We start from the raw sequence: 24,952 nt of genomic DNA on the forward strand, positions 1-24,952 counted from the left end.
ATAAACAAAATAAAATTACGAAGCAATAAAATACAAGTAGCATTCGTTTTGAAACCATTTTCAAAAAAAAAGTATTCAGTAGAAAGATGTAAAATGTAAGCTAGACGTTTTTAAAGGGTATAAATTTTAAATAAATGAATACTAAGAAACAATATTTAAAATACAGTTATACGTTGTTTGGTAATAAAAAATGGTCGCGGAACTGTAACAACGTGTTTTATTAATAAACATTAATTTTTTTATTATATTTTATAGGTATACTATAAAAATNCTTACTATGTCATCGAATAAACATTAAGTTTTTTATTATATTTTATAGGTATACTATAAAAATAATAAGCAAAGGTTTATAATGAAAAATATATTTATTTTTGCATTTTAAAAATGCTCTGTCAATTCTACAATAATTGTACACATGTAACTTAAAAATTAAATAATTATACCAATTTAATATAAGAATTATACAATATTACTTCGATTTTTTTTTTTTATTAAGATGAACAATTATTAAAAAAAATAATGAAGCTTTATAAGTGATTTCAAATTCAATGCTTCAAATAATGTCAATAGTAATAGAATACGTTATTTGATGACATATAACAGGAGCTTTATTGTCAACTATGTATAAACTTGAATAATAATTTCAAAACGCATTCCTAGGGCGTAAACAAAAATTTAGAGGAGTAAACCCCTCTTTAAGGATACCTGAAATCAACATTCACTAAATTGTCAAGTAACTTTTTGCACAATTACATAATTCAGAACTTATGATGCAGTCATCATAGTATTTTATTGGTGAATTATTTGTATACGTTATTAGAGATACACATTATAATGTTATAATACTGTTAAATGTAAGCATTTATAAGGGGAGTAGAGGTCGCAGGGGATTAGCAGTGTATCTTGAATGTTAGAAATGCGTAAGCTAAAACTTAGAACGAAGTTATATATACTAGTAAACAATACAATTGTATTTCAACCATGGGAACGTATGCAGTATAATGAATAGTTATTGTTTTTAGTAATTATAGTAAAAATAGTTACTAAGGTAATTCTTTAATTGTTACTAACAAATAATAACCCAACCTAACCATAAAAAATATATACCAAAATATCTTATATGTTTTGAAACTGCAAGTTGAAAGTTTACATTTATTTAATGGAATTTAATTTACATTTATAAGAACGGTTTTTGCCTGTATTGTTTTAGATATAACAAATTGGAAAAGTAATTGTGCATTTTACGAGCATTAAAAACTGGCAGTTAGCTAATGGCCGAATCATTTTTTTAATGGCGTTAGTTTTCCGCGCAACTGCTAACGCGTCCTAAAAATATTTATTATCGCGAGGAAATAAATAAAAAAAATTAATTACAAATCCTTAAGAGCGAATAAACCGAGGAAATGGTAAAGAATCCGTCACAACCGGAAATTAATGACTTTCAGACTATTATAATATTATGACGCGTGCCCCCCCCCTTAATCCCCACTATATAATACGTCTCTTTTAGGAAAAATTCTCTTTGAAAAACGTTAAATTATCTGTCGCGACTGTTACAGTAATCGTTCTGACAGACAGCCAAGGATTTTACTTGTCAAGGCGACGGATTTATTTGTCGTTGTTTTTTCCTCATTAACAATGTACATTTTCCTACAATGAGAGGAAATATCCAAAAGGACATAAGCGAATAATTTTGAAACTTTTAAACCAAGATGATTGGATAAATGTTTCTTTCGAGTATGTATACCAAGTGACAAATGACTTAGCACTTTAAACATTTTTAACTGTCTCACCAAAATAAGTATATTACTAATTGATAAATACACATAAAATATATTTTAGTATTCAATATTTAGNAACTATTATAATATTATGACGCGTGCCCCCCCCTTAATCCCCACTATATAATACGTCTCTTTTAGGAAAAATTCTCTTTGAAAAACGTTAAATTATCTGTCGCGACTGTTACAGTAATCGTTCTGACAGACAGCCAAGGATTTTACTTGTCAAGGCGACGGATTTATTTGTCGTTGTTTTTTCCTCATTAACAATGTACATTTTCCTACAATGAGAGGAAATATCCAAAAGGACATAAGCGAATAATTTTGAAACTTTTAAACCAAGATGATTGGATAAATGTTTCTTTCGAGTATGTATACCAAGTGACAAATGACTTAGCACTTTAAACATTTTTAACTGTCTCACCAAAATAAGTATATTACTAATTGATAAATACACATAAAATATATTTTAGTATTCAATATTTAGCTCTGTAAATCGCTTAACATTTTAAATAAATTAATAATTGAACACTACGATTTCGTAAAAAAATAAAAGTACTAATACTTAGTAAACAAATTTAAATTATCAGAAAAATTTGTCACGGCTATAATAATAATGTTTACCTCTTACAATTCTACCATTTTGTTGCACTTCATAGGTAATTTTTTTTGAAATAAAAATAAAATTAAATATAACCTCAAATAAACTTGTTAAGAAAAAGCAATGTGGAAAAAAACAAATAATAAAAATTGTGTTGGCTAAAAACTTACTTGCTTAGCGGAATCACCAAATTATACGATGTTGATTTTACGTAACATGTATAATATTTTTTTATTAGTACTAAAAAATTTTAAAGAACCTTCGATGACCAGATTGGAACACGCACTGTCTCTTAAGTACAGTTTCGATATTCGTACTACCACGAGGGCGGCGTTTTGGAGTTGGCGCACAAAATTATAGTTGGACCTCTTTGAATATCCATGTGAGTACTGACAATCACGTTCAGCCTATTTCAAATTTTAAGTAATCTATATAATTTTACTTTTTTGGGTTTTCGGTTTTTGTATGTTATATTTTAGCGAAAATTGCTTATTAATTGATATTATTGTCTTTTATAGTTTTAAGTCACGAGATACAAAATAATTTAAAAAGTATTTTAAAAAATAAGTATTTATATTTGTACAGTAACATTTTAGCATACACTATGTAAATAAATAATTATTGTACTAATGAATATTTTTCTTATAATTTCTAAAATTATTTTAATTTTAGAAAACGGTAAGTACAATGAAATTTTTCACACTTTATAATGGTACAAAAATATTTGAAACAAGCTTATAATGGTAAATAAATTAAATATTTATGTTTTAAAAAATTTTAATTATTTACGAACAGCAGAAAAATTATAATTATTATAAAATTTTAGAAAATTATTCCGTCGTATTAAATTAAATTTTAAAAGTCTTTAACTCCTATTGTTATTAATCCAAAACTTAGCACATTAAAAATATTATTTGATAATTTGTTTTTAACTTTTTATGCTCATTAATAAAGGCCATAGCAACCTCGCCAAAAAAAAAAGATTTTTCATAACCATTGATACACCAAGACGAGGAATTATAATCCGTTATGCAGAGAAGGATAGCAACTCCAATTTGATAATTTTATACAAAAAACAATTATCTTTAATATATTATACATCATAAAACTTAAAAATGTATACTTAGAAATATATATATTTATTCAGAATACACTAATATTTTAAATATTTAGGGAAATATTAATGTTTTTTCATTTTAAAAGTTAAAATTACAGTCTTTAATAAAACTTTTCTTTTTTAAACTTACTACATTTGTTTAAACGAATTGAGATAGTTATCGTTTGGAAAATACATTAAACGTTTGTTTCTTCATTATTTTTTGTCCCACTAACATTATTCTATTCGATTTTAATTATTAAACAATAATGAATTAATAACAATATTTTTTTCACGTAGAGCATAATAAAAATTTTTAAAAATTTTCCCTGAACAGGTTCAAACCAAACAACATTTTTTCATAATTCATCTTTATTAAGTATAACTCTGNCAGGTTCAAACCAAACAACATTTTTTCATAATTCATCTTTATTAAGTATAACTCTGAAATAATATAGTATAGTAATTTATTTTATAATATACATTTGCATATTTTCATGTTTTTGTCATTAAACGTAATGAATTATAGGGATTTCATTCAACGTTAAAGGGCGGGGTAAATGCACACAAACACATACGACACTGAGTGTACACATCATATCATTATCAAATACAGTATATCAAAAAACACTTATGTTGAGTACTAACTGTATGTGCAATTAACAAAGTAATCAAAAGAAACAGTCTGACTAAAAAGCCTATTTGTCATTGTACAATTACATTTCTACTCCCCTTTTAAAGATTATTTGACTTTAACTTTTCACATAAATTTCACGACTATATAAATATTTCGTGTAAGTACTCTTGCATATTTATTTGTGTACGAGGTAGGCCTATGCCAATGGCGTATTTGAAGGAGTGTAGAAGCACATGCCCTTCCCATTTACTGAACCATACTTATATTTTATCAACCAATGTTATAATGTATGATGAGTGAGTAATTAACTTCAATTAAAACACATTTTGACAAAATGTGTTTGCTTTTCAATATCGTAATAATGAGTGAACAGTTAATAATTTCTTAAAGTCTATTGATAAGTTTGAATGAACGGAATAGGTTTATGTTACTATGTAACTTAACGAATAATGATACATGAAATCAAAATTAAACCATGTTTTCATCGTCGAATAGTATTTAGGATTAGTCCACATAATTTATTATAAAATATATTTGATTTTAGAATTAAAGATAATATTTAAACAAATATTGTAATAATATTAAAATTTCGAGCGTTTCAGATTTTTTTTACTATTAACAGCAATTATTTCAGTATTTAGTTATACTACAAAACATAAAAATTACATTATTTTAATCTTTATTGTTAGTACTTTAATGACTAATTAAATTTTTTAGAAAAAAAATATCTTATCTTTACCACTACATACATTGCATACCAAGGACGTAAACTATTTTTCTTATTAGATACAACAATTTTTTTGTTTATAACTAAAATATATTGGTTTTATGTACGGTTTTTTTTTTTTGTCTGTCCATTAAAAATCTTAGCTCTCACCAATTTTAATAATTTATATGTCAAAAAAACCTGAACTAGATCTATTTCATAATCAAAAGATTGTAAAAATTTCCTCGAATTTAAAAATATAGAAAAATATCTCAAATTTCAGCAGTTGTCAAAAACGGCAAAAATAATAATTAGTTTCTGCATTTTAAATTTGAGATAACTTTATTTTACATAGTTGAATCCTTATGAAATATTAATAGATTATATATGAAAGACAATAAATTTCTTTTGGTATGCTTATCACAAAAATCAAATGAAAAACTTAAGTACACTAAAGGTTTAAATCCAAAAATTTTTTTTTATCATTTCAATTTTCAAAACTGTTTCGGAATATGTAAATTTTGTTAGACGTATACTAATTTAAAATTTATGAAATATACTTAATGTTAAAAAAATTGAATTTATTCATGAACTTTCTTCTATGATTATTCGTTTGCCAAAATAAAAAAATATTTTGTTTTCAATTTTTGAAAATGTTTAGGAAGGTCTGCTATTTTTAAGTCAGGTTTGAAGTTAAACCTGCATCAAAATTAATGATTTTTAAGATTATGTTATGATAAAAAAATTAAAAACGTCCTGACGATTTAACAAGCTTTTAATATTTTAGTATAATTTTAAAACAAAGCAATTGTAAAATTACAAATTCTTGTTAAATTTAATAGAAACACATCAAAGCGTTTGATTGTGGTTTTAATTAGATATCATATATACTTGTCCCAGCTATGCTGTATTCCCACTGAAATGGATTTTTTTATAATATCTTCAACTCTATAATTCATAATGCTGAATATCTGCATATATTTTTTTTCAAGTAAGGCCTTTAAAACCTACACATAAACTAATGGCACTCCTCCATTAATATTTATAATGAATACTCCACCTCTGCTACATTCCCACTCTATCTACTAAAATAATTGTAATTTAATAAACAATTGTCTTAAAATCGACCCATTTATTATGTTTGTATAAGGAGTTTAAACTGACTATTTTAAAATTTTGAAAAATATTTAAATAATTTATTTAATATTATTAAAAACAAATAAAAAATATGATTTAAACGTTACCAAAGAATTTATGCATTATTTCAAATACATTTTTAGCGAAAATTTAATTATATTAAATGTTATAAAAGTTGTCAGTTAGATCTGTTCACTCTGGATATCGTTTAATTTAATAATCAAATACTGTTTTAGATTTTTAAAAATAAACTATTATTTAATTTTTAGCAAACTTTAAAACGACTTTAGACCAAATAAGTATAGATGTGCCTTTAAAAATGTAGGTGAATACAATTGATATCTGGATGTGTATTTGTTGGTATCTTTCCAGATTTCCGGCAAATTGAGTATAGAGAATTTAAAATTATATAATATTAACTCAATATAAGAGGTCAGTAGTGGGTAGAAACTTATGTTTCGTTGGCTCCCTGGGGTGTCAACGACATTTTTCTTGTGATTTTCTCATTACTAATATTTAAAATATTATAATGATTTATACAGTTAACTAAAGGAGCCTAACCTAGTGGGTAGAAACATATGTTTGACGCATGGGATTGTCTAAAGTTTGATCCTTAAGGTGTTAATGAGATTTTTCTTGTGATTTTCTCATTGGTGGTGTCTGGTCTCTAGTGCAAGCCGACCATAATATCCATCCCGTTCATCACTGTCCTAGCCAAGAACCATAATTGACTTCCCACCACGTGGTAGAGAGCCACCACCCTCTGTAGCATGTCAAGTTCAGGAAATAGAAGGATGTAAAACTGATCACTATTATTATGTTATTTCATCAACTCCATAGTTTATAAGCTGATTCTATCGAAAATAAAAGCGATTATATGAAGTATCACAATTGCGCTTGTAAATTATTAATATTGTATTATTAATATTAATATCATGACTCTGGTCATACATTACTCATATCATTTTTGAATAAAGTTGTTATCCTTTAATTACATTGTGTTCAAAATACTACAAATTTCAAAATTTGCATTTTTCTTATGGACGTTTTTAACTGTTTACTTATGTTTTAAACGGATTTTATTTTTAAAATATGTTTTTAGCAATCCTCTGTTTCTACAATAAATTTTATCAGTAGAATCAAAATAAAAATTTCAAATAAAATTAATTTACAAAAAGTTAAAAAATTTTTATTCAACTATAGATATTATTAACTACTAAGTATTCTATGAAATTAAATCTAAGAAATAATATTTAGGTTACTGGTAAAAATATTTTTACAATAGTACAATAGAACATAAAATGAATAATAACAAATTTCCATAAGAAAAATACCACATGTTATATAAAAAATGTTAACAATACTTTTTGCAATCCTAAATTTCATTCTAAGCATATTATGTATGTTGTACAAAAATAATTAATTAAATCAATGACAAGTTACAGGTTAGTGTCTACACATAATCATAGAAAATTAATATTTAGAGTTAGAAACTACAGTGGGAACAGATACTGCATAATATTTAACACATTATACAGTTGACATTCCAAATACTAATAGAATTTGAAATGTTTGATTTACCATTAAAATAATTTTTAACTAAATTTAAAAAATACTGACACTTTTACTTTTTATTTTTAAAATTCATGCTAATCCAATTATTGAATAAGCGACATTTAGTTAAATTTACATAGTAAAAAATAAATACTGGACAGAACACATATCTTATAACAACCTAGATTCACGTATATAGTTAAATCGACTTTAAAGATTCATTTATAATTAATTTGCAATAATAAAAAAAATTTATTAAGTTAACATTACTGTATTACGTTCATTTTTGGCTACCACTTGAAACTAATTCAAGTTTTGTCTAGTGATGTTTAGTTGAATTGAATATTATTGTTTACTCATTTAAATAGGTGTGTTCTTTTTTCAATTCAGTAGTTTGTTTGTTTTGAAAAAAAGTATACGTCATTAAATGAATTCATGTTATATTCAGTTGCAAATCCCCACTTTTATTTTATTTTTGAACCTTGGAAGTACGTTTTGAGCATTTACCTTTGTCAATAAGCTATCGATAGTTAACCCGAAAAATAGTTGTGTTTTGTAGTATAATACAGGCGGATTATAATTAATATGCGTGTTAATAGTATTAACAGTTATTTTATATTATTCAGCTATTCGTGAGTGATAATAATAAATAAATAATATATTTTTTATCAATGATCGTAATGGTAAATACAAAATATTTGTTTTCGTAAAGTGTTTAAATAAACAAGTAGTTTCAGCTTCCGAATAATGTGAGATTTTGCAAGTTTTCAACTAACGTAATAAATTTCAATGTTTTTTATTCAATAGACATTTTATTAATTACAGATTGGTATTATTGGGTGTCCATATGTTCTTCTCAAAAACCGAATCAATAGTTATAAAATAATAGATAATAAAATTTAAATAAAGTCAAATTCGTTATACTCGTACATCAGAATTCTTATTTTGATATAGCCATTTATTATGTTACTTCAATAATAGTGACCAATCGTTAAAAAACATACGAACATTTTTTTTTTTAGTTTTGGTTTTCTCAGTTAGTAATTCTATAACTTTTCTAAATTCTAGAATTCTAAAAAATAAAGTTAACTCTTTTGACAAATGACATTTGTAACAGAATACCAAATATATGTTGATAAGTTTACAACAGATTTTTCTAGTTTTTCAATATAAAAATTATTCCTCTATATAGTTTTACTGATTTTATTTTAACCTTTAAATTAAAAAAATATCAATTAATATGAGTATTTCAACTTAATTACATCTTTGCTAACATGTTAATAAGTAAAATTGGTTAGGTTTTTGAAATAAGTTTAATATCATTAATTTTAAAAGTGAAACTTAAATAAATAAAATATTTTTAATATTCTTTTAAAATATCAAATTTTATTATTTAGACACTGATATGAAAAATCATACAGCAGATGAATATGAAGAATTTAAATTCTTGGGTTACAAATTTAAAATAGAATCTTCAGTCTATTCTGTTGGAGCAACAATTGTGTTTACAGTGCTTTTTTACATCGGACTGTACATTAGGAAATAAATGTCATCAGAATTTTAAAGGATTTTATCAATCAATTGATGAGTAACAAATACTTATAGTTATATTTTAAAGTAATCTAATTTATATAGTCATAGTAAATACGCAATGTATGACTCACATTATATTTGTTTAATATTATACTTAAAAAAATAATATAATTTCAAATGATTATAAAATTGTTTTTATTATTTTTGTAAAATAGAAAATACTGTGATTAATTTTTTTATATTGATAATTTAACTCGGTTTTTAAAGTAATTAACTACAATATATTACATTATATTGCATTATACTATAAATTTAAAATTTAATATTTTTTATGGTAATAAAAATTAAAAAAAAAAAATACGTTTCATAACAACATCATTAACTTACATTTAAAATACGCTTAATGTTTAATCACATTTATTAGATTAGACAAAATACTGATAAATAATAAATCCCCATTATTAGATAAAAACTGTGTAAAATACAGTATATCAATTATTAAAATTTTGTATAAAAATAAATGTATTTGTCTATACAATAGAAAAGATTGAAACACTAAAAAAATACTATTTAACATTCACTTCGCAAGCAAAAATATTTGAATAATTTAACTTTTTAACAAAATTTAGGTTCTATATATAAGCCATTATATTTTCTTTCGAATATCAATTAAAAGTTGCATATTTTGATTGTTGTTACAAATTATGTTAGTTTCAAAAGTTTTATATGTATAAAATACATAATGAATGTATTTATCATTTTAATCTTTTAACGTTTTTTTTTTTTTTGAGGCGACTAAAATATATTGTAAAATATACAAATACTAAAATATATATTTTAATTTGAATTTTGATGTGTCATTAAAGACTCATTTGCTTTATGCGTTCGATTAAAATAGACAATTTTATTGATGTTTAGGAGACTACATCTGTATAATACAAAATTAATGTTTTAATTGATTCAATAATACCAGAATAAATAAATTAAAGAAGGACTGTTTTTGCACAAGTCCGATATTACACGAAAAAAACCTATTGGAAATTTATTGAAAAAATAACTATGGATATCGAAAAATAAAAAACCCATCAATATTTATTCATGTTAATGTATTTTATCTGAATTATTGAACCCGTAAAACGTTCCGTAGGTTGTTGTACTAGACCTGTTGATTAACTTAGAATCTGAGCCATTTTATGCACATAAAAATTGTATTCCATCTGTTAATATTTCCAGTACGTACCTACGCGAAAAGCTGCTGATGATGTTATTAGCATTTAGCCACTAAATTATTGCTCCTATAGTTTTGTACGAGTAATTTTACGCATAAAAACTCGTTTGCCGTCTGGTATTATTAATAACATGAAATTATTACACGCGAGTCAATTTACATAAGGATAGCTATTGGGCGAGCAAATATTATATTCACCATACCAAGTCATAAACGAAACGGTCAAAATAATGGTTTTAATGGTATTTAAAATACTTCAAAAGGTTAAACAATACGATACCTTTCTATGTTTGGCCATAAGGTTTCTGACAAATTCTACCGGTGTCATCTGATCGTGGCAATTAACCACAACGGATCCTGTATACTGAAATAAAACAAAAAAAAAAAACTTATTTTATTTAACGCAATCACTGCAGACACATTTTTTAAGGTATTTCGTCAGCGATAAATATTTATCGTTACTTTCCAATTACATTCTATAAAACTTGTAGACAAGAATAAACCGTAAAACTAAAGTATAGCGGTGGTGTACCGAGTACCTTTTTAATATTTATACTAGTTAACAATTTATAGGGACAAAGTACTGTAAATGAGTTACATTTTTATCAATAAAATATACTTAATACCTACAGTAAAACACGACAATGTCTATTAAAAATGTTATCAATCGGCTATTGGTGTGCTACTTAATCCTAATTTAAAACACTTACGAGTAATTTTATTTTCAGTGGATTATTACTTATGTCGCGATGAACATACTCAACTAAGAATTTGTGTTAAGTATACACTTCACCATAAAACATCTTATACACGTGTTTATGACAAAATATAACTATTATCTATTTAGTAAGAGAAAAAATAAATAAACTGAAAAACTAAACAAAACAGCTATACTTATTAAAAACAGTATAATAGTAGTACTCTAAGTGTTTTTATAATATTCTCGATTGCCTACTGAAAATTTCCGAGTACAAATTTGTTACTGCTAAAATTATCTTTTTTTATTTGTATTATTATTATTGGAATGATTTTAATTATAATAGTTCAATTTCAATTAAACTGGAACCTAATGAAAAGATGATGTTCTCATCGAGTTGAACTGTCTAAGATATTTATAAAAAAAAAATAATTTACGTTTATTGATTAGTTCATAACTCGACAAAATTGGGGTCTTGGTATTTTTAAGTAATGTTTTTTATTGTTGATCCGGATATGCTCTTAGTGTTTTTCTCTACCATCAATATTTTAGTCATAATTTAAATATTTTTAAATTACGGTTTTTTCTTAATATATTATTTTTAAAAAAATTGTTCTTTCATTAACCCTAATTATACTTATGTTATGACGATAATTTTGTATAAATTTAGAAATCATCGCGTCGTGTTTCACCGTTGATGTGGACTTTTAAAGTTAAGTTTTACATAGGCATGTGTATTTTTTGTAGTAGAATGTTATGATAAAATCAGATTTTGAAAGTGTTTACTATTTTATTAATTATTGTAAAAAAATACCATAAAAAATAGTCGAATTTTATCATAAAATTGAATAAAAATATATGTTTATTTTGCACAAACTACTTAAGAAATGACTATTTAAACTTCTGTAATGTGAATAGTGTTCACAATTTAATTTCCAATTATAGCCCACCCACCATAGCTTCCTTTCATTTTTCTCGGTATCTTTTTTCTATTAAAACGATATACTGATGGATATATTGTTAAAATTCGACGATTTAAATTCGTCTACATCTACACTTTGATTGAATAATGTGACACATAAAAATGTGTATTCTAAGGATTCGCCATAGAAAATATTGCAAGTATTAACGAACAATAATTTTCACTAGAAATTCAGCTCACGTTGCGTGATCAAATACTGACTTTGTAAACGTTTATTTTGTTTAATTCGTAGAAAAAACCAAGCAACCATATTTTTTTCGTCGTGATCGCACATAACACCGGACACATTTTTTCTTATCTAAATTATTTTCCGTGCCTATTTCAAGAACATATACAATATATTACGAATAATACCCGTGAAAAAATTATATTATGTCTAGCTATTTTGTACCAAAGCGAAATTAACTGATAACATTGATTATAAATACTTGTAAATTATTTAAAATTTAAATAAAAAAATAACTTATGACATAAATTTATTAAAAATAAATTCACAATAAAATAAAATTATTATTTCAAATAAAAAATACGAAAACTAGAAAAATGTCTTCCATTAGGACAACTATACATCTGTTGACAATTTAATGTTCTAAAACAAATAGCTTTTGACAAACATTTAAAAAATTGTTCATTTTTGAAATCTTGTGACGTAAAAAAACACCAAAAAAACAATTAATAATTAAGTTTGAAGTAGTCTGCCTACATTATTTTGTTTCTGTGGTTACAGAATCCAAGAAGTTACATGTCATGCCATATTTTTTATTAAATAGGATCGTTATCCGAATCATGGCTTGTAATGAATGTGATTTATGTTTAACAAGAAAGCCGTGTGGTTGCCAAAGGAAAACTCCATAGGGCTTGTTTTGTAATAGTTTATAATTTGCATTATGTTCTGTATTAATTAGGGCTATGAGAATTTTTGCATTGTACTTTTTTACTAATTCTTATTTTATATTTAAATTAAATATATAAACTAAGGTCACGAAAATTATTGAATCATACAAATAATTCTTAATCAGNGAAAATTATTGGATCATACAAATAATTCTTAATCAGTAAATCATTTATTAAGTTTATTCGTTCTGAAACATTTTATTTGTAAAAGTATTTTATGTGCGATATTTTTAACAGGTACTTTCCGTCCAATTGTCGTCGCAATCACATAACATCAACGCGATGAACTCGTACAAGTCACGTACTTGTACAGACATTTTCATAGCTTCCGGATTAAAATCGCACTTGAGATACAAAACTAATTAGATAGAGACCGATCGTATAGCATCATATGTAACGGGTTGACTTTTCTATATAAATGTCACTCTCATAATTTTAAGACGACTACTTAAAAACAGTATAAAACTAACGAAATTAACTGAAAAACAACAAGATATCGATTGAACATTCTACTGAAAAAATATATCGCACAGCAATGACACACAAGTTGTGAGAGCCCTTCCTACTATAAATCGACACCGTTGACAANGTAAAAGTAACGAAATTAACTGAGAAAAACACGATATCGATTAATCATTCTACTGAAAAAATATATCGCACAGCAATGACACACAAGTTGTGAGAGCCCTTCCTACTATAAATCGACACCGTTGACAAACGGTGAGAATAAAAACGGAATTGGGTAAAANAAACGATGAGAATAAAAACGGAATTGGGTAAAAACATAACTCATGTTTGAAAGCTCTAATCAGCGACTGCTCTGAATCGAAGTAAAACAATGTTCTAGACTATTTATCAACATCCGTAACCTAAAAAATATATTATATACAATAAAGTCAACACGGATAAAGGCATAGCGGTCAACTGGTTCATAACAAAAAAACTGTGTACAGATTTAGGGGAGATGTGTGGATAACGGGATGTGAGAACAATACAACAGGGTCGCACAACCGGTTTGTGCGTTGTTTTGAAAGATGTTTGGCGACGCACCTGAACGGGATGAAGAGTGTCCTGGTCTGTTGTCGCGGCTAAAGTATGTTGAGGCCGCTTGTGCCGATAACGGTGGTGCACATGACGGTGGCGGCGGACGTCGGCAGTCGCGACGGCCGTGACGGCACCGACCGGGTCCAACGACATCTGCGGAGATGACCGGGACGGTCTGTGTCTGCTGCCGCTGGTGTCCGCCTGCTCACGCCCGAGGTCAACAACCGGTTTAATATAAGAGTAATGATAAACACATTATAATTTAACGTGCACTTGCAAAACACCCCCGTCCGCACGATACACACGCGACCGTACCATAATACACAACGCGTAACCGCAACATAAATCGTGGCCGGCACTAAACAATGAAACCGGATCGCAGGGTAGACGTGAAATGTAGACGTGCGCGCGCGTCGCGCGTCCAGACATTACTGGCTGCAACGGCGGACTGGACACCTTGGCCGCGACAAGTCTTTACGGCGATCGCTGTAACCGGTCGTTGTTGTCAGCATTGTCCCAAGTCGCTGGAACTTCCAAAGTGACGTCGCCACCAACCCTCTCTTGAATAACGACATTACATTGATATTTTTAATCATTAAAAACAATTGTTAATTGCTATTTTAAAATATCGCGGTGGTTTGTACCCACGAACAGGCAATTAAAGAGAGATACATGTACCGAGTGCAAACTTTTGTAGTTTTAATGGTCAATAAAAAATTATTATCATTTCAATTTATAACGTCTTGGCTTTAACGAGCTAAAAAGTTATAAATAATATTCAAACGTTTTTATCTACTCCATTAACGTAATGTCGTTTTTCATCAAATAACTGCTGTCAAATGTAAACTAATATATTATAAAGTAAGATATGATTGTTATACAAATTGTATTTTCTGATCTTAATTCATTGTAATTGAAATTAATTTCCATAAAATAAAGATTATTGTTATTATTTGTCTGTTTTTAGTATTTTTTTTTTTTAGTGCACGTACCCTACAAAACGGAATCTTAACTACACAATAATCGGTTTATTGAACTAAAAAGAAATCTTAATTTCCTTCTAATTAAAAAGTTTTAATTATTAAAAAAATTAAAATGAACTTTTTGTAAAAGTTTTTTGGTTTTTTCAATATAATACATTTCCTTAGTTATTTTATCATTTCAAACGGTAATTTTAATCGAAAATGAGTTTTACAAATAGAAAAAATAGGTCAAAAGATCGTTAAATGTTAGTTTTTTTTGAAATATTTTTATGACAAATCTCTGTCATTGTTCATTTTTAAGTACACTACTATTCTTTAAATTTAAATAAAAGCAGGTACAGGCACTTATTATACTGCTTATCTAACATGAATGTTGTACACGATAAAAAATTGTTGAAAACACAAAACTTACAATCTTGTACCATTCCATCGCCACATTTAAACACACACTCATGATTCAGCAATATTGTTTATGCTCACAATTTTATAAAAGAGACGATATTCAAAATGTTGGATGCTTCCCATATGCGACTATTAAACAAATTATGAATAATTAAAAATATCAACACGGCACTGAACACATTGTTACTACGATAAAAAAAACACAAAATGTGTTTATAATATACACGCGAGGGTAATATATAAAACTTTAAATTGTTTACTTGTAACAATTTCAATATGATAATTATAAAACACTTATGTTAATGTTTATTAGTCTCGAAAAAAATTACATCAACAAGGTGAAAATCAAAATGCAATCACAATCTACAAATACTTATTTGATTGTTTTAAAAAAACTGAATTGTGTGTAACTTATCTTTTAAATATCTGTACTCATACTGTGGCCTCTGGGCAACATGTACTTATACTGAAGGAAAGGTTATGCTCTTATACTCTTCACTGTTTCTTTAATAATTCATTCGTGCCCTTCCCTTAATATTTTTACTTCCAATAAAATATGTAACACATACATTTTTTTTTTTTAAGAATTGTAATAGTTAAAATGTTTTATAGGTATAAAAATATCATTTATACATCATACAGGATCATAGGTGCAAAATATATTTACAACTTTGAGGTGTCTTAGTTTCAAAGGCTAACAAAATTTTTCTTGATCTGCTCGAAATAATGAAACTAGTTTTTGTTTTATATATTATAAAGAAAAAATTAAATGATTAAAAAACTGTTTTCCTATATTGTTTTAATTGCATTTGTTGTAACTAAAATAAAATACATATTCTATACCAACGATAATGTAAATATTCATAACAATAAATGAACCGTCATTTAGTAAAATTAAAATTAAGTTGTTAAGATAGTAGATACGCTTGTTAATTTAAAAATTTATAATTGGCTGACTTTTTAACTTAATTGTATCTATAACTGTATATTATAATATTTGTATAGTCACATAACAAGAACATTAAATTATTTCAGTTAAGATAAATTTATATTAAATTTTAATTCCTTAAATGAAATGTTACAAAGCAAAATAAGATTAAAAAAAAATAACAAAACAACAATTAAACATAGAAAAAGTAAAAAAATGTTTGGTGGTATACAAATAAAAATTTCAATTTATAGTGAATATTAAGAAAATTGATATAAAATACAAAAATAAAATTTCATTCATAAAAATATTAATTGAATAGTTCGCCAGCAATAATTTCATTTTTGTGTCTTAATCTTATAAAANTTCGCCAGCAATAATTTCATTTTTGTGTCTTAATCTTATAAAAGGCATAAAATTTTCATTTATTGGTGTTGTATCTCCTCGAGACATTTTTTCTGCCAGCTCAACAGTAAATGGCCCACAATCATGTCCATTGGTTTGGCGAGATGTCTCGCCTATTTGTAATGTCCATGTAGAAGCTTTTCCTTTTTTGTCCATCTCCCATTCAATTAAGAAATTTTTTAATACCATTGGATAAGGACCCTTATACGACTTAAGACTATCATATGATGTCACAGTCTTTTCAGGTATATTAACCACTGTCAATATCCAATGACTCCCATATACATTCATGGGCACAAAAAGTAATTTTATTGTGTGAATATCTTTTTTTATCCATCTTCTTACAGCTGGATAACCTCCTCGAAGATACGCTACAATAAAATCAGTGACAACTGCATAAACTTCACCTTCTGACCGTTTTACTATCATTTTAATGTACTCATTAATTGTGTCTGAAGTATACCATGATGTGGGCGATTTAAATGAAGGTGCATTATACTGATCAAGAGATTTTGTGTTCTGATCTTGCATTACTTCTGCAAGTGTAACCATATTTAAACATTTTTCATAAAATTAATAAAAGACTTTGTTGAACAGTTTACTATTATTTAGGTTTATTTAAGGTTTTGGAATATGAAATTAAACACGTATAATTACTTTTGTTTAAAACGTCCATGGACCCCCTTAATGACACGCCTCTGCAGAAGTTATATTAATTTAACTCGTATTATTATAATTAATTGTGTTTAATAAATAATCTTTTTTTATTTAATTTTACATAAAATAAATAGATTAAATAACTAATTACCTTTTTCTTTCTCTGGTACTTTTATTACTTCAATAGTGGACAGAGCAAGTAAATTTACGTCATTCGGCGTATTTAAGGTCAAAGGATTAGAACTAACTTTTGGCTCTAAAATAATTTATGTTTAAAAATATTACATATTTGTTTCAAAAATCAAAATTTCATATTTTTTAAAAATGAATTATATTTTAAAAGTTGTATACTTTTTATGACTTTTTCATCTTCTTCGGATGAATTTCTTTTTAAATTTGGTCGAGCAGTAGTATTAGAAGATATCTCAAAAAGTTGTTTTTTTATTTCGGATTTTTTGCGTTCCAAATTTTTCTTATGAAAACTCTTAACGGATCATAAAAATATATTTAATTATATGATAAATTTATTTAAGAAATCTGCTTTAAGTCCAAAAAATGGTTTAGGGTATACCCTAAAATCTTTTTATTGAAATAAAGCATAATAAAATATACCTTTTCTAACAAATCAGCTGATATTAATAGCGGATTGTCTTTTGAAATTGCTATATTTTTTTTTTCTGTTGAATTTAAAATTTCATTTTTATATTTTTCAGATTTTTCATTCTGAAAAAGTGTTCCGAATTCTCTTTGCTGCATCATATTCTAGGTAACCAAAGAGATATTTAAATAAACAAATAAACTATACTTAATATTATATTATTATCTTCGATAAAAATTGAATTTCCCATAAAAATCTAATAGAAAAAATAGCAGAATAATATTAAACATTATGTTACCGCATTTATATTAAGGGGGTTGATAGTTTATTTTATATTTTTGAATCAGACAAACCCCAATAACATAGCTAAATCGAATAAATATATTAATATAATTATAGTTACCAATTTTTCTGGAATAATTTTATCATTTTTATTCGTTTTTCGATACGTGCGTTTTTTTGGAATAATGGAATTTTTTATAGGATAAATATTTTTATTAATAATTGCTGCAAATTGAATATAATTTTAATAATTATTAATTAAATAATCAATTTCGAAAAAGGTTTTTAATATTAAAATAGTTAAATTAAAGTAAAGCGACTGAATTATTGTTATATATGAATAAGAGAACTTATTATTAATTTTTCTTATATTTTATATTAAAAAACTTTTTCTCTATTCGAAATAGTTAGTTTAATTATTAATCTTAATAGTGTTTACAGATAATTCTTCCATCTTTAGTTGACTTTTTTGATATTTGTCCTTTATTTGTATTATTTAAAACACAATTGGAATGCATGAAACGACGATTCCATATTTCTTCAACTCTGCGTATGACCTTATGTAAGTTTGATTCATTTGTTTGACCAAAAATATTTTTTTCACTTGCCATATCAATAACTAATTAAATAAATCTTAATAATTACACAAGACGATAGTTTATTTTTCACGGGAAAAAACGAAGTGAACTGAAATGTCGATAAAATCAACATTTACATCTAATTGTCAAGGAAACTTAATTGTAAAAATTCATTAAAAAAATGTATAAGCCAATTATAAATAAATTTAGTATAAACAATACTTATTTATTTTAATTGTATTATTGGTCAAAGAATACAATATTTTAAGAATAATACAGAGAATTATCAAAAAAAAATAATTATATATATTTTAAAGATATTTTGAAGAAAAACCTTTTGTATTTGTTTGTTTATTTATTACATTAGTTTACAAATGATAGAGATTTTTTTATGAAAGTTCAAGTGGAATAAATTTGATATCGGTTAACAGAATATTTATGCATATAAAATTTAATCTGTATGAAATAAAATATCAACGTTTGGATTTATTCTCTTGCAACTATTAAAAATTTTGCCCATGTGAAATTGCTATTTCCATTTAGTTATTAACAAAAAACATCATGCCATGCGATTATAATCAACATAAAAATTTATTAAGTTGAATATATAATATAGTTTAACAATTTAATTAATAATTGAATTAATGACATAATAATTCTGATAAAAGAAAATAACAGGAGATTTGAATTAATTTTAACGACTTTAACAAATCGAAAATAACTTTAGGGTTTAACTACCTTATAGGTTTAATTATTATTTGCATTTTTAATGTTATTATTATTATTTTTTTTTTTTTTTTGACAATAACGGATATCTTTGTAACTTCAATATATATCAAGAAAATGACAAATTATCCAAGAAAATCAAGGAAATTTTAGAGAAATATTAAGATACAGAGCCCAAGGAGATGACCGTTTAAAATCATTTTTGGAAGCTGAAGAAACAATAAAATATACAAGTGAAACACTTCAAAATGAAATAATTGAATCCTGTAATAAAATTATTTTAAATAAAATCGTAACAAACATAAATGCCCAAAGATGTTTCAAAATACTTGCTGATGAAACGGCCGACATTGGTGGAAGCGAACAAGTAACTTTGTGTGTTCGATATTTAGATGTTGAAAATATGATTATCAAGGAAGAATTCTTCAGTTTGTGCCTACAACAGATACTACTGGAAAAGGTTTATATATTATTATTCAAAGTTTACATTCATTTGGTGTAGAAACAAAATACCTTAGAGGACAGTGTTACGATGGATGTGCTTCTATGTCTGGTCAATTTAACGGAGCTCAATCTCTTATTCACCAAAGTTATCCGCTTGCGACGTTTGTTCATTGTGCTGTTCATGTTTTAAACCTTGCTATTTCTTATTCATCTTCTATACAAGAAACACGAAATTGATTAGGAACAACATCTAAAGTTAGAGATTTTTTCATATACCCAAAGCGAAAAGATGTGTTGAAAAGTCAAATCGAAGAAAGTCAAAAATGTATAACTAAAAAATCATTAAAACAATTATGTGCGACTAAATGAGTTGAACGTTTTTATGCTGTCAATGATTTTCTTGAGCTTTTTGTGTACCTAATTGAATCGTTATTTATAATTTCGAAGTGGAATGACACTGAAACATCATCAAAAGCAAGTAATTTACGAACATCAATACTGAAAGGAGATTTTATTATTTGTTTACTTATTATAAATAAAGTATTTAGTTATGAGTTACTTTGTTTAAAACAACTTCAAAGAAATTAGCAGGTACACAGCATTGTTATTATCAAAAGTAGTAAGGCACATTGTTGCGAGTTTATAAATACACTAACTGTCAATACAGAAAGTATATCTATGATAGTCATAATTGATAATAAACAATCTGCGACATTGATATCATATAAACCTATTAGCTACCAGTATTTGTAATCATATCATCATGTATATTATACATGTATATTAACTCAAAAATTTGAAACTTTAAATGTTTATATCTAATAAACTAATAAAGTTATATTAAAAATTCAAATGCCATTTACTATTTAATTAAAAATCCAAACATTTTAGCTTCGATGCGAAGCTGAGAAGGTATTGGTTTTACTATAATGTGTTTATTTTTTTTTTTTTTTGTGTCTGTTACCACTTTTTCTCAGCTCTCACCGAACGGATTTCTTTCAACGATACGTCAAATCGTATATAGTCGAAGACATTACCCTTCAAAATTGAAAAAATTTCCCTCGTTCCACGTAAATGGGGGAAACCTCCAAAAAAATTACAAATTTAAAAATCGCTAATTTTCAAAATTTTTTCAATTTTTTTTACTAAAAATTGCCGTAACTTTTTCAAAAATGAACATATGAATATAATTTTTTTTTTTTTATAGATGCTTCATGTCTTAACCTATCATTTGGTATATATTTTTTGTAAATTGGACCTTTTTTCTGCCCACAAATTAACTTTTTCAACTTAACTTTTGAAAATGTTCCGGAAGGTCTGACACTTTTATATATATCTTAAATTAAAGTTAACGTAATATACTTTCATTAAAAAAAAAAAAAATTTGACTTCTGGGCTTATCTTCACGGCGAAAATGGCTACCGAATTCTATTTTCTTGTGAAAATTCTCGATTTTATTTTTTATATTTTTAACTTTATAATGCTATAACTTATTGATAAGTGTATGGTTCAATATTTTTTTATGAGAAATAATATTTTTTAATAATCTCTTTTTCATTCGACATACTTTACCTTAATCAAGATATTAATAAGGAACTTGCAGATCATGTAGCTTTTGGAATAATACACCAATTTTTTAAAATTAAACACTATCTAAAGATTTGCATCGAAGCGTTTTATATTGATAGTGATTTTAATCACTATCAGATATCATTATACTTGATCCAACTATACCACGGCATCACTGTGCCGCGACCCCCCTGTGCTGGGTTTTATTATATTCAAAATATGTGTTCCTATTTAAAAGACAAAAAGACAAAGTTGACACCCTTACAAGGCATAAGGGATGAACATAAAAAGTTTTAAATAGTTAATAATTTAAGAATAATGTGTAACTAAAGAAAACCAAAAATAATGTTTAAATTATATTTATTCTACAAGTAAATGAGTGGGTTATGGTAATAAAATCAGTCTGTATACTGTAATATAGTTTATCATTTGTAAAGCTGGAAGTAAAACATTTTTGTAATGTTTTGTTTAATTGTAATTTCCTGATCTATTATTACTAGACCAGGAATTAAATATTTATAAACATTTTTGAAAACGATAGTATTATTAATTTTGCAAAAAGAAGAAAAACAAAATATTTTAGTATATAAGACGAAGAATGAATCGTACAGGAGAGAGGACCTCAGGAGCACTAAAGGTAATCTCTATTCGCGCGGTACGTTTATGACATTAAGTTTTCATTTTGTGTATTGTTTTATTGTGTTTTTAGTGTATATTTATTTTGTATGTTTTGCATTGTTTAATAATATCTATAATAAATACATTTGAGTTATTATTAAACTTTTATTACTTTAAGTTAAGACACTAGGGTTGTTTCTTTTAAGATACAGCAGTACCAAAATTTCAAATTTCAAATTATTTGTCAATTCCTAAAATAGTAATTAGAAAAATAGTAAGTTTTTTTTACGTCAGTAAACATTTCTATAATTTTCGTTTGTGAGGTTCATTAAAAGTTGGACACCACCCGACAAATCATAATTTAAAAAAAATAATTGGCTTAAACACATTGGGTTAAAATTATCTCTACAAAGGCAGGTATTTAAGGGGGGTTAATGGAGTTTAGACGTTTTAAACAAATTTAATTATATATTTAATATTATATTTCCAAAATAGAAAAAACTTAATACTTAATTTATACTTAAAAACTTAATTTATTAGAAGTTTTTAAATATGTTTACACTTGCAGAATTAATGCATGATCAAAAAACAAAACACTCTTGGTGAGTATAATACACCTTCGTTTAAGTCACTCAAATCTTGATGTACTTTGGATACAATTAATGACCTTAATATAATATCCCACTGTACAATGTTACATACTATTGATGTTCTTAAAACGTTTCATGGGAACGTGTAACATCCCATACATTATTACTATGATATAAAGGCGATGTCCCTGAGCTTGTTAATAACCGTTTTTTTTCAACACTTATAAAATATTTAAGGTTTGTTATTTATAAGCATTACTAGTAGTATGTTTCCTTCAAACATTGTATACACATACCCTAGAAACATTGTGTGTATGTTTGATTGGGATATTACTGGAACATTTAAAGATAATGTCGTCGTAATATGCTAGATTTACATACAGTAAACAATTCTAAAATCTTTTTATAAAATGTTATAACTGTGATGTATATTAAAAAAACAAATATCATTAATAGGATATTTTATTCAGGCTTTAGTAGTTAGAACTTTTTTATCTTTTTTAGTACATTAAATACACCCTTAATTTGTATTAATTCTGTTTATTGAAACAATAGGTGTTATTAACATATAAATAATAACTAAGACTAAATATATAACCACCACACAAAAACAACATCACTTGAAACATATTATATATTGAATAAGTTAAAGAACTATAAAAATAATATAAATTAAAAACAAAATAAAATATACCAGCAATAAACGTCGAAAATAAATATAACTATATTAAACCATGTACGTATGTCAATATTATACAAATTATTAAAATAGTATCACAATATATTGAAATTATATGAAACATTATAGTAGACTATTAAATCTAATAAATAGTACACATACTTATAAAATATAAAAATTATATACCTACTTAATTAGTAATAATAAATATATAATGAACTTTAAAAAAAATATATACAAAAATGAATGCATTTTGTATAATTAATAATTTATACCAAAGCTTGTGTAAATAAGTTAATTTAATAAGGTATTTCTGAAAGTGAATGATTTAAAGTTGATATAACTGCTTGTTCATTAGATATACGAATAAAAAAACATTTGTATTTTATATCAGAAATATGAATTGACAAATTATTAGATAAATTATTAGTATTTATAGTATATAAGCCAAATATGGTAGATACAATAGGCTCAGTAAAAATTGGAGATGGATTTAAAAATTTTTGAACAATTAATATTTAATTCATTTTTTGGTTTAACAATGTGGTTAACCATAACAACGTCACTATTTTTTAATATTATATATGTATCACGTTCATTGCATGTATTAATAATTACTTTTAGATCTTTTAAAATTATTTTTTCATATAATTTATCATCTAAACTAAAGTAAGGAGTAGATGTGTTAATAATCTCTTTAAAAGTGACAAAAGGATCAAGAATTATACTACTGGATATTAAATGTTTTTGTTTTTCAATAACTCTATTAGTTACTTCTGAAAGAGGATATTTGGCACATTTTATTGATTTTTTTATGTATTGTAAATAATTTTCAAATTTAAAGCAACTAAAATTATCAAGACATCCATGAATTTTAACATACATAGGAAGATGTAATAAGCTATGAANTGCATAGGAAGATATAATAAACTATGAACATTATAAGTCACAGAATGAGCCCCATACAAAGAAGAGTACTGAGAAACAAATTCATTCAGTAAGTTTTGAGCTAAATCATTTGAAGTTTGACATATATCAGGAGAAATCAAAATTCTTACTGCACATACCAAGAGTTTAAAATGAGAATACTTTAATTTATTTAAATTTCCTTTTAAAACTATTAATCCTGAATGTAGAACAAACATTCTTAATTCAGTAGCTTTATAGTATTCTATACTATCTAATTCTCTAGGCAGACGACTAAATTCAGATAGTACGTACAATCGTAGATTCATCAAATTATAAGATATTTTAACTTTATTTTCCTCAGCTAATTTAACGTCCTTCTTACCTTTAACCCAAAACTCTAACAAACGTTTTGTTACACCCAGGCAAACATTATGCATATAATCAAGACACACGTCGTTAATTATATTTATAGGTAATAATTCAAGAGGGATACTACCTTTATGATATTCTTCCTGTGTTTTAGAACGAAATGATTCATCGGTTCTAAGAGGCGATTCTATTTCTAAAAATGATATACTATTATTTATGAACGAACCTTCCTGAGTACATGAGATACATCCAAAATAAGCATTAAATGATTTCACATTAAGTACAAAGCTTTTAGCTGGAGAATCACAAATTACATGACCAACAC

General features: G+C 25.8%; 2 protein-coding genes and 2 long non-coding RNA genes across 14 annotated transcripts in view; 1 reads left to right on the forward strand and 3 right to left on the reverse strand.

Annotated features, from left to right (window-relative positions):
- LOC126895180 (EGFR adapter protein-like) overlaps positions 1–15,403 on the reverse strand; it is a 41,712-nt gene extending 26,309 nt beyond the window's left edge. For 2 of the 7 annotated variants that reach the window (XM_050666759.1, XM_050666757.1), the window contains exon 1: positions 2,553–2,666. Coding sequence is in view for 5 of the 7 variants with exons in the window: in XM_050666755.1 (XP_050522712.1) it covers positions 10,554–10,637; positions 13,897–14,043 (231 nt within the window). In the remaining 2 variants the exon portion in view is untranslated. Of the gene's footprint in view, positions 1–2,552; positions 2,667–10,553; positions 10,638–13,896; positions 14,354–15,285 lie in introns of those variants that run through there. The other 5 variants (XM_050666754.1, XM_050666755.1, XM_050666752.1 and 2 more) reach the window with 5 other exon arrangements.
- On the forward strand, positions 716–6,885 carry LOC126895211 (uncharacterized). Of its 4 annotated transcripts, none has more exons than XR_007701603.1 (4): positions 716–733; positions 1,972–2,149; positions 2,621–2,764; positions 6,501–6,869. It is a non-coding gene; the product is annotated as an uncharacterized LOC126895211 (long non-coding RNA). The 4 variants fall into 4 exon arrangements; XR_007701602.1 differs by lacking the exon at positions 716–733 and adding an exon at positions 778–795; XR_007701601.1 differs by lacking the exons at positions 716–733; positions 1,972–2,149 and adding an exon at positions 1,470–1,737 and having other exon boundaries at positions 6,501–6,885.
- A 1,157-nt stretch (positions 15,404–16,560) lies between the features above and the next one.
- Positions 16,561–19,014, reverse strand: LOC126910267 (sentrin-specific protease 1-like). The gene is made up of 6 exons (XM_050692684.1): positions 18,585–19,014; positions 18,267–18,370; positions 17,878–18,027; positions 17,617–17,749; positions 17,417–17,521; positions 16,561–17,144 (listed from the first exon to the last, which is right to left on the reverse strand). The coding sequence occupies exons 1-6, from the start codon at positions 18,754–18,756 to the stop codon at positions 16,561–16,563; spliced, it is 1,248 nt and encodes a 415-aa protein (XP_050548641.1). The 5' UTR covers positions 18,757–19,014.
- A 23-nt stretch (positions 19,015–19,037) lies between these two features.
- LOC126895212 (uncharacterized) lies at positions 19,038–20,500 on the reverse strand. 2 transcript variants are annotated; one of them, XR_007701605.1, is made up of 3 exons: positions 20,170–20,500; positions 19,963–20,107; positions 19,038–19,897 (listed from the first exon to the last, which is right to left on the reverse strand). It is a non-coding gene; the product is annotated as an uncharacterized LOC126895212 (long non-coding RNA). The 2 variants fall into 2 exon arrangements; XR_007701604.1 differs by having other exon boundaries at positions 19,039–19,900.
- Between the last annotated feature and the right edge of the window lie 4,452 nt (positions 20,501–24,952).

The sequence above is a fragment of the Daktulosphaira vitifoliae genome, unplaced genomic scaffold (assembly GCF_025091365.1).
Source record: "Daktulosphaira vitifoliae isolate Bord-2020 unplaced genomic scaffold, ASM2509136v1 Scaffold_1, whole genome shotgun sequence".
Lineage (NCBI taxonomy): Eukaryota > Metazoa > Arthropoda > Insecta > Hemiptera > Phylloxeridae > Daktulosphaira > Daktulosphaira vitifoliae.